At 45.4% G+C, this 13063-nt stretch overlaps 1 protein-coding gene across 1 annotated transcript in view; it reads right to left on the bottom strand.

The window, feature by feature from the left end:
- Nucleotides 1-13063, bottom strand: part of LOC146201101 (glycerol kinase 5) — a 180001-nt gene that overhangs the window by 37402 nt on the left and 129536 nt on the right. Inside the window, exon 14 of the mRNA XM_084595640.1 lies at nucleotides 8214-8257. Within this exon, the coding sequence (XP_084451766.1) occupies nucleotides 8214-8257 (44 nt within the window). The remainder of the gene's footprint in view (nucleotides 1-8213; nucleotides 8258-13063) is intronic.

The following is a 13063-nucleotide window of genomic DNA, read 5'->3' as shown; positions in this document are numbered from 1 at the left end:
GACAGCCTATTCTATTCCCGAATGGGTTTAGGAAAGAAAGACACCTGAAACAATTCAGTTTTAATTGCAATTCCACGGATGTTGAAAACATGCTCAACACGGTTTTCTATTTTATTTTTATTTATACAGTACTGCTAGCCTCAAGGTGAGGCTGTAAGCAGGAGTGGGAGACTAATTAATGCATCCGAAAAACAAAACAAGTTACAACAAGCCTGCGTCCGCAAAAAGGATTTGCAAATACATTTCGCCTTCAGCAGGAACTTTTGGGAAAAGCTACAGTGCGTAATTTCATTCCGTGCGTATCAAGCGATTCCCAGTAGAGTGGTTCTTTCGTACGCGTTGCACTGTTCCGAAACCTACGGGTGCCGAAACGAGAGACAATTCTTTGCACCCTCTGAAACTTACACCTTTATCTCGAGCCGTAGGTGGATCTCAAACCGTACACGCGTATTCAAGAGCAGACCTGTCTTGTATAAGATGTTCCGCCATGACATTGGGAAAGTGCTTGAATTTCGCCGCAGGAAACATAAGGTTTTGCATGCTTCAGCAAGTGATATAATTGACATGAAGGCGCCAGTTGAAATCAGAAGTTTAATGCACACCTAAATACTTAAATTCAAACACTACTTTCAACGACCTGATGTTAGAAAATATATGCATGAACGTTCAGACTTTTTTGTACAGCTGCTATCAACTGCTTTAAACAAACTCATGTTCAGAGCTCATTTAACGCACCGCTCAGAAATTATATTCCGGTCTTTCTGATAGCTTTCAACATCGCGATCACAAGCAACTACCCTATAAAGAACGCAGTCATTGGCAAATAACCGTATGTCAGGTCCTATTCCGTCACAAATATCGTTCACGTAGAGCTGCTGATGTATTAAATGCCGGCATGTTGATGCTGACGTATAGAATAAAACACGGCATCCGCTATGTCCAATGCCGGATGAATGTCGTATATAAGATGCTGCTAAAATGCGGTCACACGTATAAGTCGCTCAGACTGAACGCCGTTAAATTAGACATTTTTCTTTACTTCTTCTTAAAACCCAAGTACTCGTGTCAGCTAGGTTCGGTATGCAGCCTTTAATCTTGCACTAGATCGCCTAACTGCTCGCTACAGCAATCTGTCAAGGATCTCGCTGCAGAATAGATATTCAGCTTTAACCGAGGATGATGACTTCAGCGTAAAAGCAATGAACAACAATTTCAGAGATATCATTACTGAGTGCACGACAGAACTTGCACGTAGAATTGCTAGGATACCGGTAAACTCTAAGGGGATGAAAGATTTGGTTAAGAAACGCAAACGTGTGAAAGCTTCTAACCCAGCAGACAAGACAGAACTGGCAGAGATATCAAAGCTAATCATAATCGTAAAGTGGCCGACATAAGGAAGTATAACATGGGGAAAATTGAGCATGCTCTAAACAATGGGAGCAGCCTTAAACTGGTGAAGAAGAAATTGGAAACAGACAAAAATCAGATGTACGCACTAAGGGACAAGGAGGGCAATGCCATCACGAATTTAGACAAGGTATAGTCAAAGTAGCCGAGTTCCACACTGATCTCTACAGTAGCCAAAGTAGGCGGGACAATAATGAGATTATCAGCAGGGAAAAACAGTCAGACGTTCAGCCAGAGACGAAGGACGAGGTTCCCCGCCGGGGAGGTGCAGTGGTTACGGTGCTGGACTACTGTTCCCAAGGGCGCGGGATCGAATCCTGGCCGCGGCGGCCGCTTTTCGATGGAGGCGAAAAGCAAGGTGCCCGTATGCCGTGCGATGTCAGTGCACGTTAAAGAACCCCAGGTGGTCGAAATTTCCGGAGTCCTCCACTACAACGTCGCTCATAGCCTGAGTCACTTTGGGACGTTAAGCACCACACACCAGGACGAGGTTAAGAAAGCTCCCAGTCGAAAAAAACTACAGAACTGTGTCAAAAATACGACAAAAAATCCTGTAGTTCTGTCGTAACCATCAGACTTTTCTGTAGTTCTGTAGTTTTTCTGTAGTATAATTCTGTTGTCTGTAGTTCTGTAGCGCTTTTCTGTTGTAACTACAGAAATTTCTGATGTTACTACAGAATGTTCTGTTGTCACAACAGGTTTCCCGTCAAAAACCGCACAGAAATTATGTCGTAACATCAGAAAATTTTCTGTAGGTTTTTCCGACTGGGCTTTATCTGTGAAAAGAGGGAAAGCTGTTCACGGAATGCCTGATATCGACGGTAACAGATTCACGGAAGAACGCTAATAGAGACATTTAGCTTACCGTGATCCGCGATCTGCCACCGTGACCCTCTACGCGCGTGGGTGGGGCGGGGCACACAAGCTGATTGGTCCCGACGCGGCACGGTCTATGTGCCGACATCCCGTATGTGGCGCCATCTATCGGCGTCAAGGGGATCTGGGCATGCGCAGTGGAACGCGCGGTGGTAGATCCCGGTAGCGGATCGCAGATCACGGTAAGTAAATCTCTCTAATATTGTCTTAACTCATAAGGGGAGGCCAAGGGCTTGAATAATTACAGATAACCTTCTATATGTTACATATAAGGTGTTTACTAAGGTAATCGCTAAAAGAATCAGGACAACCTTAGACTTCAATCAAGCAAAAGATCAAGAAGGATGACCTAGAGGAAAAGTAGTAAGGTAGGCTTAAATATCAATATGCTGAAGACTAAGGTAATGTTCAACAGCCTTTACTTTAGCAGGAACAGGAACAGCAGTTTACTTTAGGTAGCGAAGCACTGGAAGTAGTAGGCGAATATGTTTACTTAGGGCAGATAGTAACCGCAGATCCAGACCATGAAAAGGAAATAACAAGAAGAATAAGATTGGGATGGAGCGCATTTGGCAAGCACTCGCAGGTCATGACTAGCAGCTTACCGGTATCGCTCAAGAGGAAAGTATACAACAGTTGCATCTTACCTGTACTCATATATGGGGCTGAAACGTGGAGGCTAACCAAGAGGGTTCTACTTAAGTTGAGGACAACCCAGAGGGCTATGGAACGAAAAATGGTAAGGGGTAACATTAAGAGATAGGAAGCGTGCAGAGTGGGTCAGAGAAATAAATCAAGTGACTGACATTCTAGTGGAAATTAAGAAGAAATGGGCATGGGCAGGGCATGTACGTAGTGCGAAGAGAGGGTAACCGATGGTCGTTTAGGGTGACAAACTGGATTCCAAGGGAAAGAAAGCGTAGCAGGGGGAGGCAGAAAGTTAGGTGGGTGCGGATGAGGTTAAGTTCGCAGGGGTCAAGTGGATGCAGCTAGTACAGAACCGGGTTAATTGGAGAAATATGGGAGAGGCCTTCGCCCTGCAATGGGTATAGTCAGGCTGATGATGATGATGATGATGATGAAGACTGTGCGTGCTCGATGAGAAACTGATTGCCGCTGCATGTGCGCATTTTCGGACGATGGGACAATGCTTCGCCGCAGCTCGGCCTCCCAGGCACATCGGAAAATTGGCGACTAGTTTTACGGATACACGTCTGCACGAGCGGCGTCTCACTGCATCTATTTTAATAGAACAGTGACGGTGAGATATTATTGACCCCAGGACGCGTGTCGCATCGCGCAAAGCCTCCGTTCCGCTCCCTCTGCGGCGTGTTTTGCTTACTGCGTCGCATATTACCGTACCAACGTTCGCTGAATGTGCTTTAGCTGGTATAACAGGGGTGTTCCTATTGTCAGCGCGATCTTCCTTGTGGATACGTTAAACGCCGAAGTTGCACTCCTTTCAGTGACAAATGAAGCGCGAGTAAAACAATGGAATCGCCCACAGGGCGAGATTTTAGTTGTAGGAAGCGAAGCTCAGTGGCAGTTATTTTCATCTCACAGACGCATTAACTTCTATATAGTAACAATCCCCGTTTGAATTTCTTACCTAAGCTCTTATAACTAGGCACTCAACGCTAGCGTTGTAGTCATCCGTTCGTTTTTCTTTGTTTTTTGACACTGATATGTACTTTGCTTGCTCGCAAAATCTCTTACCCTTTTGTAACCTCACCGTGTCTCGTTTGGATACCTACGCCGAGGTCATTTTGTTATCACGAGGATTTCATTAAGTTCATGACAGGCGAATGAACGGTGGTCGCTTTCTTACATTTCAAGATTTCCATTGTCGTGACGCCTCTATGTAAGTAATCGGGAGTTATTAAAGTCTGGCTTTCGATGCAGCACAGTTTCACTCCTTTATCCCCTCAGTGAAATCCCTCAAGTCATGTAATTCTTATACATGTGCTTGCCGAATTCACTTGAAGGCCCTTTATGTTCAGAAACGTGACTGAAGAAATACGTCCCAAAATACGTTTACATGACGCGCGACGAAAGACTATGGTAACGATGACGGAGCCAGAACGATGCTATGATAAAGTGGTTGAAGATGGCGTAACATTACAGCTAACGTAAAACTTGATAGTAGAAATCCATGTCAAGTAATTTTGGCTGAACAGTTACGGCGTTCATTTTTCCACCTTAACCGCGCATAGTTCTGCCACCGCCACCGTGGGCCTAGTTTTTTGTCCAAAAGTAAAAAAAGAAATCATTCACCGCCAATAGCACGGCACTGTGTCGTCACACGCTTTTGTGACATCACAAAGTCACGTGTTTGCTTTTCTGCACAGTTCGCAGGGGGCGCCAAGAAACACGAAAGCTTTCGTGTTTCTTGTCCCTTGTTTTCGTGTTCGCGCTGTTTATATCAATAATGAATAAGTACCAACTCGCCCAACAAAGTATCTTGGTGCGCCAAGAAAATAAAGCCTCGCTCAGAGTCGAAACGCAGGCTTCTTTCGCTACATCTGCTCTTTCTACCACGTCGGAAGAGCGCAGAGTGGTTCAGAGAAATAACTCGAGTTACTGACATTCTAGTGGAAATCAAGAAAACGACACGGGCATGGACAGGACATGTATTGCGTAGAGAGGACAACCAATAGTCGCTTGGGGTAACAAATTGGATTCCAAATGAAGGAAAGCGTAGCAGGGGTCGGTAGAAAGTTAGATGGGCGGATGAGGTTGATAAGTTCGCATGGGTCAAGTGGATGCTGCTAGCACAGGACCGAGTTAATTGGGGGAATATTGGGGAGGCAGCTACCCTGCAGTGGGTATAGTCCGGCTGATGATGATGACGATGATGATGATGATGATGATGATGATGATGATGCTTAATTCCTCCTAGCACCATTCCACAAAGAATTTACATGCGCCTGCAGCCACTCAATCAGGCGTCATTCAGTCCGACTGACGTATACGTGTGACGACATGTAAGTATCTTATATGGGACACCTCTCTGGCATTGAACATATCGGATGGCGTGTGTAATTACGCCGCGCAATTGCTGAAGCAGTCAGACGTGTACACATCAAGCGTCGTAAATAATACCGCTGTCCCACGGGCCCTTTGGAATGTGTTTGGCAACGATCGTGATTGAAGTTTCAAGCGCGGTCGAGATAGACAGTGCTACCCTTTCCCACTCGATTACGATCGACAAGTTAGATTGCTACGCGAAAGACGGCACTACGCGCGTTGTGAACATCGTGGTTTGTTCGTAATATATATAAAAATATAAGGATTAATTAAACTTTGCTCTCCTTTTTCTGCCCACAGCTTCAGTGGACGAGTAACAGTGTCATCCATTGCGCACGCAGGCAGGTCACCAGGCGACACGCGGAAAGTGGCGAACATGGTCGAGCCAATGTCGAGCCCGCACGCCTGTTTACCACTGCCACTCCACGCACGTGGTGTCAAGAGTTTCAACATTGTTTTGCAGTTCAAATCACATAAATTTAAAGACAAAGTTATTTATTTTCAAACTGTCTATTTTATTATTATTATTTTCAGTAATTTTTAATTTAGTTGGTATATTTGATGAATGTCTGCGAGCGAGAGTGGCAACGACATCTCTACCGCGGTCGAGGTGGCAGGATCGTAGGCGATCACGATTGAATTCCTCGTGTAGGAACGCTGGATCTGCATCGAGCTCAATTTCGATCGACTTGATCACGATCCAAAGTGCGACCGCGCTATAAGGCTAACAAAGAAGGAATTGATTTATCTCTTATGTTCCCGCTGGCATAAAACTGATTCCGATCATTATTTTGTCCCCGTATTATGACCCGCATGGTTTGATAATATACGCCACCAGTAGCAGGCAACTTAACTTGTCGAAGAGGTCACTTGCAGCGGCAGTGGCAAGGAACACCATGAAAATGCTTGAAAATTCCAGCAAAATACTGAAGTCAGGAGCTGAGAGCTAAGCCAGTGATAGCATTAAAGGGACTTTGAAACGACGTCAATGACAATATTCTAATTCAACAGATATGTGATCTTTGCGAGTACTCGAGTCAAATTTGAAAGCTTTGCGCGGCAGCCTGTAATTTTCTTTTTTTAAATTCTCCTGACCGATTAGGGCGACACCTCAGCGAGCGTCCGTAGCTTCCCCCTTCCCGTTGACGTCAATGGGGATTTCTGGATGCTTTCTATCATTGAACGCTTTGAAGAGACGCCGCAGGTCATCGGCTCCTGTCTTGCCGACTTTTTTTTTTCTTGTGCGCTGGTGTACGCTGAGCCGAGGGGGACAGGAAGGGCCCCTTTTTTGATCAACGATACCTTCACTGTTAGTGAAAGTAGTTTTAAAATATTTGTTTTGCGTAGACGTCTGATGGAAGATCGATTGTCTGTGGACGTTATCTGGTTTTAGTAAACAGCATTTCATGATCTCTTCGTGGTCCTGATGCACAACCGCAGTTGTTCAGAATTGCTTCCTGAACCGATTACACCTACTAGGAAAAGGCAGCCCACCAGCAAAAAACAAGAGACGGAAGGACAATACACAGCGCCGACACAGATGCAGTTGTCTAGTCCCCTCCTCCCTCAAATTTGTGCATGGTGCGCTGTCTTTTCCTAGAATGTCGCACCAGTTGGCTCGTCAGTCTGCGCTTTTACACCTAGCCTAAAAGCAGCCATTTCGTCGTGACCAGCTCAATTACCACACAATAGGCTGTCTTCTGAAACTGCGGACTATGGCCCAAAGCAGTCGAGCATATACGTGGTCAGCTGCGACTGTTATGTTTCCGGGGCGGGGTCGGGATACGTCACCCCGCTGCTTTGGCCGAAGGGGGAAGCTAAACATAGACACAGTGCGACAAAGAAAGAGTACAAGGCATCACACGCCCCACAGCGCTTCTTCGTCGCGCTGTGCGTATGGAAGCCTGATGTACCGACCCGCCCAGCAACTGATCCGCGGATTCTGAAGTTTAGCAACCGGGCTTACACGGAGGCTAATTCACAGTGGTTACATATCAGACCGATTCAATTATTTTGCTTTTCGATCTCGTTTGCCACATTTGCCCACCGCTATTCTGTAAACAATGGCAGTCACAACATCAATATATGTATCGCATCATCTGTATCCCTCTTTCATTTTCCGCTCGTGCAATAAAACAACCATTGCGCCGCCTGACAGTTTTGCGAAACGCACCTCGAAGAGAAGCTTAATTGACATCTGACACTGCGATTTAGTGCGCTTAATAGAGGCTTTTGTAATAGAGGCAAGTGAGCGCTAGTGCTCACTGCTACGGCCACCGCGAGAGCGTCAGTACGCATGCGGAGATAACCCCGAGGCCGACAGATGGCACCACGCTCCTCACAAAATCCGCCGGACTCCGCAAGCAGCGACCGATCAGCGCGTGTTGTGCTGACGACGCGCGGTAGCGGTAGACGGCCGCGGTAAGCGGCAGCGGTAAACTCAAAGTCTTTAATTAGAGAGATTTAGCTTACCGTGATCCACGATCCTCTACCGTGATCCGCCACCACGCGTTCCACTGCGCATGCCCAGATCCCCTTGGCGCCAATAGATGGCGCCACATACTGGATGTCGGCACATAGACCTGCCGCGTTGGGACCAATCACGCGCGGTAGAGGGTCATGGTGGCAGATCGCGGATCGCGGTAAGCTAAATCTCTCTATTACTTCTTCTCCGATACTCACAGTCAACGCTCAAGTACGCTCACAGCTTGCCATTGGTTCAGGCAGCACGAAAAGTCCGTGAAATTTTGCCGTGTGTTTGTAAAGCACCAGTGTTATGCCCGAGCACTGCCAACACTATGTCAATATTCGACCCATCGTCTGTGTTGCCTGGACAAGGGGAGTATAATCCACGGTTACCTTTCTCAGCCCGCACAAACGAGTATAATGGGAACACTAACCTGGAGCCCGCTGAACGCTGGAATGAAGAAGACCCCGGCTGAACCTGCGAAAGGATCAAAGTACACGGGGCAAGGGTTTACGTGTCTGAGAGCGGTGGCATCTTCCGACAAAACGTGAGCACGCCACGAGGCCACGCAAAGCAGACTCTAGAAAAATGAGTGCGAATACTACTTTTCCAAAACCAATACGAACAGTGAAGCTTTCCTAGCGAATCGAATGCCAATAATATAGTCACAGACCTAATCGAATATAAATCGAACCGCCGCAGCAGCGAAGCAAATACGCATCGAACACTTTTACGAATATTCGCCACTCACGCGAATGTTTGTACAAAACGAATAGCCTCGCTAAGTAGCTAGGCGCTGCCAGTGGTGCTGTGAAATGACGCTAGAATACTCATTGAGATAAAGCTATAGCCGGCAAAAGAATTAGCACTAGTCTCCACTAGGAGGCGTACGCAACACAGTCAGTATACGCCGTGGCCGTCATGACAAATTGTTAGAAATATTACGTTTGCTACTAGTTACGACAACGAATAAGTTACATTGCTGCACTTGAGTCGAATAGACGGCTACGTATGCGTTATAAACGCCGATCTGTGGCCTCAAGGATGCTAAACCTGCCTGAACCTTGCATAATCACCCATTCTTACAGGTCATTCATAAGCATCACAAACGGCGCCACACAGATTGGCCGCGCATCGCAGTGGGCCATGTTTTTACTACAATAGCAATACTGCGCCAGGTTTCGAGCCGTCGCCTGGTCCCGGCGGAGGCCACGCTTGACCTTGAACAGCCGAGGAGGAAAAGGAGGCTGGTAACTTACGCTCTCGCATCATACTCTTAAAGGATGAGCTTAAGTGTCCCCAATAATGTAGCACATTACACTGATAGGGCCTGATAGGGTTAATGTAGCAGGCAAAATAAGCTTCCGCCGTTGCTATCGCGATTCCACTAGGGTTAACCAGAGTTAAACCACTGCTATTTTTTTCAAATAGTAGTGGAGAAAGTTACGAAGCCTCATATTCAAGCCGTAATTATTCTATAACTACTCGAAAATATGACCGAGATTCGATTAGGTCCAAATAATTTGTAACATCCAATATTCGATTAGTTAAGCCAGTCAAACAGGCGAATATTTGATTCGCTATTCAGAAACTTCTCATATTCGCACACCACTATCAACTGTGAATCGCTACACTGTGACCAGTGATGTGTCATTTCATATCTGAACGAATACAGAAAAAAAAACGACATCATGTGAGCAGCAAGCAACTGCGTCCAATAATTTCAGAGCTCTGCCCTTTACAAATGCGTCTGCGAAGTATAACTGAGGTTTGTGAGCATGACTTTCAAACTATTATCTTGTTAATAACTTACAAAAATCGCTGAGATGTAACTGGTCCCATGCATCCTGTTTTGCGAACACTTTCGCGTCCTTTTAATCCGACGCCGTCGGAAACGTGTGCTGGCCAGTCAACACCGCAGCTATCGTCCGAGGTTAATCATAACTGATCTTCAATTGCAAAAAAAAAAAGAAAATACCAGCGAGTCAACCGTAGTTTGCTGAACCGGTTGGTTGAACTCTGTTCCAGTCGGTTCACCATGGTTGAAACGAGTGCAACAGAGACCAGAGATGGCTCGTTTTTGCACCGTTTTCCATGGCTCAGCGTTTCTGTTTCGATTTTACTCGCCTAGACCTTTTCAACGGTATATGCATATTGCAGCCTAAATTTGAATTGTTTATAACGAATAACTAAATAATTGCAATTATTCTGTAAAAGGCCGGCAGTGTCATTAATAATATGGACCAGAGTTCTACTCACATATATACAGCAGCAGAAGTAGTCAGGATAACAATGAGATTGACAATATTGAAGAGAAATCGGAAGTTCCACCGGTAACGAAGGACGAGGTTCAGAAAGCTTTAGAAGCTATGCAAAAGGCAAAAGCAGCTGGGGAGCATCGGATAACTACAGACTTCTTGAAGGTCAATGGGAATATCGCACTAGAAAAACTGGCCACCCTGTATACGCTATAATTCCTTATAAACGTCGACGCTACCGGAATCCTGTACAAACGCTAACAAGATATTAAAACATAAAAAGGGGGACACTAAAAACTTGAAACATTACAGAGCTATCAGCTTACTACCAGCTACGTATAAGATATTTACTAGGGTAAATGCTAAAGGAATCAGGGCAACCTTACACTTAAGTCAACCAAAAGATCAAGCAGGTTTACGGAAAGGGTACTCTACCATCGATAAAATACATATCAAACAGGTGACAGAAAAAAATAGAACGCTGCTGAATGAATGTGTAGCGAAAGCATTAGCTGCGGGTAACCGAGCGTTTTTCTTCCTGTTCCTTTTCCTCTCCTTCTTCTTATTCTCGTAGGTACGCCTCTTCACGACGTAGCTGCGGCCACCCGAGGTCTTGAAAACCTACCACAGTGTAGCTTTTGCTATAAAATGCTCGAAATATAACCAGCCCCCATACATATCAATCATTGGTTAGGAGAAGGCAATGGGCTCAGTCGAAATCCCAGCAGTCATGCAAGCATTCCGAAATAAGGTGTAGATGAGTCATACCTGAAAGTACTGGAATATATTTATAGTGGCTGAACAACAACCATAGTTCGGCATAAAAAAAAAAAAAAAAAAAAGGTGTTAGGCAATGAGACACGATCTCACCTGTACCACTCGCAACTGGCTTAGAGGAAGTAGTCAGTGGGATCGGGGCAGTTAGGGATAAGGCTTTACTGAGAATACCTATGTAATCCGAGAGCACCGCCGGGGTGGCGCAGTGGTTACGGCGCTCGACTCCGGCCTCGGCGGCCGCTTTTCGATGGAGGCGAAAAGAAAGGCGCCCGTGTGCTGTGCGATGTCAGTGAACGGTAAAGAACCCCAGGTGGTCGAAATTTCCCGAGTCCTCCACTACGGCGTCTCTCATAGCCTGAGTTGCTTTGGGACGTTAAACCCTACAAACCAAACCACAAACCAAACCATTAGCTGATAAGATTGCCTTGCTATGTAACTCAAGGGATGAACTACAAAGAATGATTAATGAACTAGATAGGAAAAGCATGAAATTAGACCTAAAATTATTATGTAGAAGACTACAGTAATGTTCAACAGCCTCGGGAAGCAACTGCAATTTACAATAGGTAGCAAAGCATTGGAAGTGGTAGGCGAATATATCTACTTAGAACAACTAGTACACGCAGGCCCAGACCACAAAACGGAAATAACCAGATAACCAGGAGAATAAGACTAGGATGGAGCACATCTGGCAATTGGCCGCAGGTGTCGCTCAAGAGAAAAGTATACCAACAGTTGTATTTTACCGTTACTCACCTACAGGGCTCGAACATCGAGGGTAACGAAACCAGTTCTACCTAAATTGAGGAGAATACAGAGAGTTCTGGAACAGAAAATCACAGGTGCAGCTTTAAGAGATTGGAAGCATGCAGAGTTGGTGAGAGAAATAACTCAAGTTACTGACATTCTAGTGGAAATCAAAAAGAAGAAATGGGCATGGGCAGGACATGTAGTGCGAAAAGAGGATAACCGATGGTCGCTAGGTTAATAAAGTGTATTCTAAAGGAAGGAAAGCGTAGCAGAAGGCGGCAGGAAATTAGATGGGAGGTTGAGGTCAGGAAGTTTCCAGGGGTCAAGTGCACGCAGTCAGCACAGGAACGGGTTAATTGAAGGAATGTGGGGAGAGGACTGCGCCGTGCAGTAGATATATTCCACTGATTATAAAGATGATGATGAATCACGGCCTAATATTAGCGCAATGCAAACCTACCCGATAAATTTAACATATGAGATATGACGATGTTGCAGCATATATTTTAGTCACAATTACTAATTACGACATTTATTTATAACGTCCATTTGCGCAGCGGAAATACTTTGTGTAAGCTATTGAACGATTTATGACGAAGCTGTGACATAAAGCTTAATATTTATCGCTACCTACTAATCAAATGTAATTAATTACGACGCGTAATTAGCAAATCTCACGATATAACACTTAAGTTGCGATGCCTTGACTCGAAGCTTTGACACTGAGGCTGAGTTGAAGGACGAACGGACACAGTCCGCCGGTGCTCGACTTATGCACTGAGCAGAGCTTCGGCTCTAGAATCTAAAATGCTCTTCACCAGCAATTTTTTTTTTTTTTCGGGAGTTGCTTGCGCCAAGAAACGTTTATGCAGGTCCAAGCAAGCAAATACCATGTTTTCTTTTTTTTTTTTACAGCAATCGCATTTTCTCGCTTAAGCACCGCTCTTTACAGCGGCACGAGGCGAAATTGCCGGGAGCCGGCCGGCAGCAGGCGCGAGAACACGTTGAGCGGTGCCGAAATGTGCGTCATTCGTAATATTATTCAGCATGTCGCAATGACATCTGTCCCAACGTCTCATCAAGGAGAGTAGCCGGGCCCCCCCAGTTGGTACATGATAACTAAAAAAGAGCGCACTTTCGACAGGACACAGGACAGCACCCAATCATTGGCGCTAACAAAAAAGGAAATCAGCTATCTGGACCAGCAACGACGATAAGGAGTGACAAGAGGACGGTTTCTGGCTTCGTTTTCAGGGAATTTTGTCTATTTATTGCAAGCGTGCAATAAATTTTTTTTCAGTTGTTAGCGAAGCCCTGCGTGGTGTCTTACTGTGTTCTGTCGAAAGCACGCTCTTTTTTAGTAGCCGTCGTCTTAGTCCGTTAATTATACATAATGGCACGGGCAGAGGCATATTATTTTGCATTACTTTTGGGTAGCCTCACCATAATATATGTCCCCTCGTCTTCTCGAAAAGCAGGAAGCCATTACTGTTACGTT

Source organism: Amblyomma maculatum, chromosome 2 (genome assembly GCF_055883805.1).
Source record: "Amblyomma maculatum isolate TAMU_Amacu chromosome 2, ASM5588380v1, whole genome shotgun sequence".
NCBI classification, from domain to species: domain Eukaryota; kingdom Metazoa; phylum Arthropoda; class Arachnida; order Ixodida; family Ixodidae; genus Amblyomma; species Amblyomma maculatum.
The sequence above is the reverse complement of the archived record's forward strand: the minus strand, read 5'-3'. Positions and strand labels throughout refer to the sequence as shown.